The 7,913-nt window shown below is 44.5% G+C and overlaps 1 protein-coding gene across 1 annotated transcript in view; it reads right to left on the bottom strand.

The window, feature by feature from the left end:
- Positions 1 to 448: 448 nt before the first annotated feature.
- Positions 449 to 7,913, bottom strand: part of smg7 (SMG7 nonsense mediated mRNA decay factor) — a 48,152-nt gene continuing 40,687 nt past the window's right edge. The window contains exons 20-23 of the mRNA XM_083991678.1: positions 7,176 to 7,326; positions 5,870 to 6,049; positions 5,109 to 5,278; positions 449 to 2,726 (exon numbers count right to left, since the gene is read on the bottom strand). Of these exons, the coding sequence (XP_083847804.1) occupies positions 2,613 to 2,726; positions 5,109 to 5,278; positions 5,870 to 6,049; positions 7,176 to 7,326 (615 nt within the window). The 3' untranslated portion in view covers positions 449 to 2,612. The remainder of the gene's footprint in view (positions 2,727 to 5,108; positions 5,279 to 5,869; positions 6,050 to 7,175; positions 7,327 to 7,913) is intronic.

Genomic DNA, 7,913 nt, shown 5'->3' with positions numbered 1-7,913 from the left:
ACATAGTCACATGTCACAAAAAAGTCCTCTACTTACTTGGTGTGGCTCATTTCTACTCTATTCTCTTTTTTATTTTTTACACACTGGACCTTTAAAGGAGTTGTTGAAGTTGAACTGTGAATATAATGGATTTATTAAATGCAAGTTGAAAAAGGTTAAATGTTATTCTCATCATCTGAAACACCTGCAACCTTTTATTTGTGAATTATCAATAAACATATTTGTAAACAGTTTATTTAATGGGTTTTAACTTATATTGATGAATTAACAACCAACAAAATCTAATCAATTCATCACAGTCTAAATGAATGTTTGGGGATTTAAAGTGACCATGATGAGGTCGGTGAGCCAATCAGAGGAGAGACTGAGAGCCTCCTCTCCTCTGATTGGCCGACACCGACCAACCCTTCAAAATAAAAGACAGGAAGAAGTGAAAACAGACGAGTCATTGAGGGAGAACAAGGTTTACGTTTATTTAAAGGCTGATTCCACCGGTTCTCAAAGTCCACAGACAGAAACACTTAAACGCCTGAAGAGCTCAGACCTGAACCAGCTCCTCCGTCGCCACGGGAAACGCTCAGAAACGCTGGGACCGACGCTCCAGAACAACTCGGTGGAATGTCATCGCCCGTCTGACTCCATTTATTTAGTTCTTACTCAAAAAATAAAATTAAGTCATTTAAAAAACAAAACAGAACAAAGGCCACCAGACCGGTCCAGCTTCTCCGCTCTCCTCGGGCTTCTGGCCAACTTCATCCTCACATTCAGTTTAATATCTTATCTTTATTATCTTTCAAATACATTTTGTAAATGCAACATGAAAAGCACAATCACACAGAAAAAAGACGTCACGTCTCTATGAAGTCTGTTTTAATAAAACGACCCTCAGCGGGAAAATAAAAACAGGCTTTCACTGATTTTTTTTTTTAACGACAGGGGGAGAGACAGGAAGTTACTTTACAGCGCTGCGTCCCCATTGGCCAGCAGCCGTCGCTCAGACCGCTGCTGCTGCTCTCTGATTGGCTCCAACAGCCGGAACGTGAACGCTCTCAACGAGGTCGAAACCAACCACACGGAAATAAAAACGCTCGTCTCGACCGCAGCCGAGGAACCGGCGGGAACCTCCGGACCTTCACCAGCCAGACCATAATATTAATATTAGTTATAATTATAATAATAATGAAGTAAATCAACAGTTTTATTGAAGTGCCAAACTTTCCCTCAGTCCCAGTTTCTCCCGAGACGGTGAAACTCCTCGTTAACGACGACGAGAAGAAGCTGCTTCGGTCCAGAGCTCCGGTCCGTCGGCATAGCAACACACCGGTCTGTGTGTGTGTGTGTGTGTATGTGTGTGTGTGTGTGGCACCGAGGAGCCGCCAGCTGCCTCAAACCGGTTAAAAGGCCGTGAACATGAACAGAAGGAAAAACAGTTAAATGCAGGTCAAAGTTCAAACCTTCAGTTGGTTTTAGTTTTTTTCTTTTCTTTTCTTTTCTTCTTCTTCTAGTTGTTGAAGTTAAAGAACAGGAAGTCGCTCGCGGCCGGAGGGAAGAGAGGAGAGAAGAAGAAATACTCAAGAAGAAGCAGGAAGGAAGCGAAGACGTAACTAACGTAACGTACGAAGTGTCGCCGAGCTAAAAACCGCTACGAACAAATCACAAAATACATCGTTGTTGTGTGTTTTTTTAGGTTTTTTTTGTTTTTTTTTGTTAATATGAAGCAACGAGAAAACTAAACGCTACGACCGCTAACGCTAACGCTACGACCGCTAACGCTAACGCTACGACCGCTAACGCTAACTCTGCGTTCTCAGCCCCTCCCCCTCCCACTGCTCCTCCTTCCTCCTCCTTCCTGTTGCCGTGACGATCACCGGCATCACAACGCCCCAGAAATAAAAAGGCGTGTAGACGTCCAAGTCCCGGTTCTCTTCTCAACGACGCGACGCGGCGGCTAAAGAGACGTTGACGTCGACGTCCAACTACGGCAAAATATATTTATTTATATATTTATAGCTGTAACCGAACCGTCCAATCAGAACGCAGAGCCTCTTCCTCCTCTTCCTCCTCCTCTTCCTCCGTAGTGAAAATGAGAGAGTTCATAAAGTCCATAAAGTTTGTGGTTTTGTCCCGTTGCCGCCCTGAGCCGACCGCCACGCGCTCCTCCACCTTCATTTCTTTTATTTCTTTATCTTTTTTGTTTTTTTATTCTGAGTCAGAGAAAAAGGAAGAAAGAAGTTTCTTCCCGATCGGATGAGGAGTCGTCGTCATGGAGATGTGGCGGCGGTGGCGGTGAAGTTCAGATTTCCGCGGGTTGAAGGAAACCCGGCGGCGGCGGCGGCGCCCGCTCGGGTCTCAGCCTCGTCGTCGTCGTCGTGGCGACGCCGCCTCAGAACCTCCACCGATCCGATTCCTTCGCCGGTTTAATTTTCCATTTCAAGTCGGAGCTTCGTCGTCTTCGTCACTAAACTTCTGCTTCCTCCTTCGTCACGGTGGTTTAGTTTTAAACTCCCGCTGCTCGCCGCTCGCTAGTCGCTGCTCGCCGCCGCTCGCTGCTGCTGGTCGCTGGTTTAACTCCTCGACGTCCGGACACAAAGCGCCGCTGGGCTCGGCGTCGTTCAGTGAGGCGGGTTCATGGTGCCGTGGCCGCGCTGCTGCTTCTGCTTCTGCTGCAGCAGCAGCTGCTCCAACGCCGACGGGCCGGGCTGCATCATGGACCCGGACCAGATCGACTGGAGAGATGGAGAGACACGAGGAGTTAGAGACAAACTACAGCTCAGTTCAGCTCTTAGTTAGTTAAGAGTTAATTAGTTGTTTGGTCAATAAAACAACAATCAGTGTTTCTCAAACCACCAGACGACATCGTCCTCAAATGTCTTGTTTTGTCCACAAACCAAAGAGAGACTCAGGTTGTGTCCTAAACCCCTCCCTCATTCCCTCATCCCCTCATTCCCTCCTCCCTACTCACTATATAGTGAATTCAACATAGTGACAATATAGTATATAAAAAAACACTTTAGTACACTACTCCGCCGCACAGTTAATGACGTATTACGTCGCGTAATTAAAAAGCTACACCGCTCACTACTTCATTTATTTGGTAGCCACACCGGTCACTACTTCATTTATTTGGTAGCTACTTGCATTTATTTGGTAGCTACACCGGTCACTACTGCATTTATTTGGTAGCCACACCGGTCACTACTGCATTTATTTGGTAGCTACTTGCATTTATTTGGTAGCTACACCGGTCACTACTGCATTTATTTGGTAGCTACTTGCATTTATTTGGTAGCTACACCGGTCGCTACTGCATTTATTTGGTAGCTACTTGCATTTATTTGGTAGCCACACCGGTCGCTACTGCATTTATTTGGTAGCTACACCGGTCACTACTGCATTTATTTGGTAGCCACACCGGTCGCTACTGCATTTATTTGGTAGCTACACCGGTCACTACTTCATTTATTTGGTAGCTACACCGGTCACTACTTCATTTATTTGGTAGCTACACCGGTCACTACTGCATTTATTTGGTAGCTACACCGGTCACTACTTCATTTATTTGGTAGCTACACCGGTCACTACTGCATTTATTTGGTAGCTACACCGGTCACTACTTCATTTATTTGGTAGCTACACCGGTCACCACTTCATTTATTTGGTAGCTACACCGGTCACTACTGCATTTATTTGGTAGCTACACCGGTCACCACTTCATTTATTTGGTAGCTACACCGGTCACTACTGCATTTATTTGGTAGCTACACCGGTCACTACTTCATTTATTTGGTAGCTACACCGGTCACTACTGCATTTATTTGGTAGCTACACCGGTCGCTACTGCATTTATTTGGTAGCTACACCGGTCACCACTTCATTTATTTGGTAGCTACACCGGTCACTACTGCATTTATTTGGTAGCTACACCGGTCACTACTGCATTTATTTGGTAGCTACACCGGTCACCACTTCATTTATTTGGTAGCTACACCGGTCACTACTGCATTTATTTGGTAGCTACACCGGTCGCTACTGCATTTATTTGGTAGCTACTTGCATTTATTTGGTAGCTACACCGGTCACTACTGCATTTATTTGGTAGCTACACCGGTCACTACTTCATTTATTTGGTAGCTACTTGCATTTATTTGGTAGATACACCGGTCACTACTTCATTTATTTGGTAGCTACACCGGTCACTACTTCATTTATTTGGTAGCTACACCGGTCACTACTTCATTTATTTGGTAGCTACACCGGTCGCTACTGCATTTATTTGGTAGCTACTTGCATTTATTTGGTAGCTACACCGGTCACTACTTCATTTATTTGGTAGCTACTTGCATTTATTTGGTAGCCACACCGGTCGCTACTGCATTTATTTGGTAGCTACTTGCATTTATTTGGTAGTTACACCGGTCACTACTGCATTTATTTGGTAGCTACTTGCATTTATTTGGTAGCTACACCGGTCACTACTGCATTTATTTGGTAGCTACTTGCATTTATTTGGTAGTTACACCGGTCACTACTGCATTTATTTGGTAGCTACACCGGTCACTACTTCATTTATTTGGTAGCTACACCGGTCGCTACTGCATTTATTTGGTAGCTACTTGCATTTATTTGGTAGCTACACCGGTCACTACTGCATTTATTTGGTAGCTACACCGGTCACTACTTCATTTATTTGGTAGCTACACCGGTCACTACTTCATTTATTTGGTAGCTACACCGGTCACTACTGCATTTATTTGGTAGCTACTTGCATTTATTTGGTAGCTACACCGGTCACTACTGCATTTATTTGGTAGCTACTTGCATTTATTTGGTAGTTACACCGGTCACTACTGCATTTATTTGGTAGCTACACCGGTCACTACTTCATTTATTTGGTAGCTACACCGGTCGCTACTGCATTTATTTGGTAGCTACTTGCATTTATTTGGTAGCTACACCGGTCACTACTTCATTTATTTGGTAGCTACACCGGTCACTACTGCATTTATTTGGTAGCTACACCGGTTGCTACAGATTAAAGTGTGAAACAGGAAGAGAGTGTTGAGGGCGTGGTGCTAACAGAGTGTTGAGTGCGTGGTGCGTTCAAGGACCTTGAGGCTGTCGAGCAGCACGGTGGAGGACGACTCCTCCATGGGAGACTCCTGATTGGCCCAGGAGCCGGCCGGCCCCGTCTGGTGCCAGCTGGAGTCAACGGAGACGGAGGAGGAGGAGGAGGAGGAGGCGGCCGGGAGGTAGTCCAGACCGAAGCCGCTCACCGCACCTACACCACAACAACAACAACAACAACAACCACCATTGGTATGTGCTGATTTACAAGGCCATTCAACTATTTAACCATTACATTTAAACATGCAGGATTTCAATGTTTTCTTCTCCCTTTAGCATTTCTACTGCTTTTTACCTTTAAAAAGGCATTCATCTCACACTACAAGTTACATGTTTCAGCTTTTTCCCTCCTAGGGATGAATAAAGTATTCCTCTACTCTCTACTCTACTCTACTCTAGCATTAGTCTTTTCAACATTGCTTTAGCAGTTTCGTCAACTAATTTAGCATTGATTCAACAATTTATTCAGCTCATTCAGCATTGCTTCAGCAACAGCGTTCAGCTGCTTTCAGCATTCACACGCATTTTCTGCAGGAAATGCTATCTTTTTCTAGTTTATCATCCAGAGGTACATTGAATAATTCACACAAGGTGTTTGCTTACTTACTATTTGGATTAAAATGTGGCAGGAAATGGTACATAGTGTAATGGAGGAATGAAATAATAAATGTAATGTCTTTGTGCTATGATTTTAATTAGAACATATAGTTAAAAAAATAAAAAAAGAGTGTCCTCGTGTCCTCACCGGTCTTGTCGGTCTTCCAGCGGTCCATTACGCGGCGGTCCCGGCTGTCCGGCGTGCCGATGGGCCCGAAGTTGGAGAAGGGCACGGCGGCAGCGGCAGCGTGGGTGTGGGTGGGGGGGGACGAGGGCAGACTGCTGGGGTTGGAGGAGTGAGGGGATTGGCTGGCCGGCGTGGAGTGGTCTGCCAATCACAACGCAGCGCATCAGACATAACGTCATGACAGCTCACTAAAACTAAATAAAAACTACATAAAAACTAAATAAACTACATAAACACTAGTCAATTCCTCAAAATAAAAACCAAACTAAGACTAACTCTAAATAAAAACTATGGTTGTGTCCGAAATCCCCCCCTCATTCCCTCCTCCCTACTCACTATATAGTGAATTCAATATAGTGACTCACTGGCCAAATAAAAAAACACTTTCGGACACTACTCTGCCGCTCAGTTAATGACGTATTACGTCGCGTAATTAAAACGTTCTGCTACACCGGTCACTACTGCATTTATTTGGTAGCTACACCGGTCACTACTGCATTTATTTGGTAGCTACACCGGTCACTACTGCATTTATTTGGTAGCTACACCGGTCACTACTGCATTTATTTGGTAGCTACACCGGTCACTACTTGCATTTATTTGGTAGCTACACCGGTCACTACTGCATTTATTTGGTAGCTACACCGGTCGCTACTTGCATTTATTTGGTAGCTACACCGGTCGCTACTGCATTTATTTGGTAGCTACACCGGTCACTACTTCATTTATTTGGAAGCTACACCGGTCACTACTTCATTTATTTGGTAGCTACTTGCATTTATTTGGTAGCTACACCGGTCACTACTTCATTTATTTGGTAGCTACACCGGTCACTACTTCATTTATTTGGTAGCTACTTGCATTTATTTGGTAGCTACACCGGTCACTACTTCATTTATTTGGTAGCTACACCGGTCACTACTTCATTTATTTAGTAGCTACACCGGTCACTACTGCATTTATTTGGTAGCTGCACCGGTCACTACTTGCATTTATTTGGTAGCTACACCGGTCACTACTTCATTTATTTGGTAGCTGCACCGGTCACTACTGCATTTATTTGGTAGCTACACCGGTCGCTACTGCATTTATTTGGTAATAAAGATTATAGATTCAGTCACTATATAGTGAACATTAATAATCACTAAACATTCAGACACCACTACAAAATGGCGTGGTCACTATATAGTGAGTAGGGGGTGATTTCGGACACAGCCTATAATAACCCTGGGAGTGAGGTCACGGTGAGGTCACGGTGATGTCATACCTGAGCTGGCGGGCAGCGAGGGCGACCACGGCGTGCCCTCGAACAGCGAGTAGAGCGACGGCTCTTGGTGCATCATGGGGCCGTCGGCCTTGGAGCTCGGCGGCAGCGTCTTCCCGTACGCCTGGCTGAAGATGCTGTTCTGGTTGTACTCCTGAACAACACACACACAGACACACACACACAGACACACACACACACACACACACACAGACACACACACACACACACACACACACACACACACACACACACACACACACACACACACACACACACACACACACACACACACACAGACACACAAACACACAGACACACACACACACACACACACACACACACACACACACACACACACACACACACACACACACACACACACACACAGAGACAGAAGGTCACAACCGATTGATCAACTGCTTCACTGATCTGATCGATCACGGTGGAGACGACAGAATCACAATCTATTATTTTATTAACAACACCATGAGCTCACTAATACTTATATTAATAGGAGCTCTGAAACAAATAACGAGAAACTGGCTAAAACTCATTTAATCTTCCTTTAATAACTGGAAACCAACTGTAAATAATGTTTCAGAAATGTAAAGAACAACAAACAGAACCAGAATGTCTGAAAAGAAAAGGAATAGGTTGATTTAGTAAAAGGAGAGCAATGAAATGATACTAAAGATTTTAGCTCTGAAGAGTTCTCTGTACCTTAGAAATACTATATGA

Source organism: Trachurus trachurus (genome assembly GCF_905171665.1).
Source record: "Trachurus trachurus genome assembly, chromosome: 17".
In the NCBI taxonomy this organism is placed as follows: Eukaryota; Metazoa; Chordata; class Actinopteri; order Carangiformes; family Carangidae; genus Trachurus; species Trachurus trachurus.
Note: the sequence above shows the minus strand (reverse complement) of the source record. Positions and strands in the feature narration are given on the sequence as shown.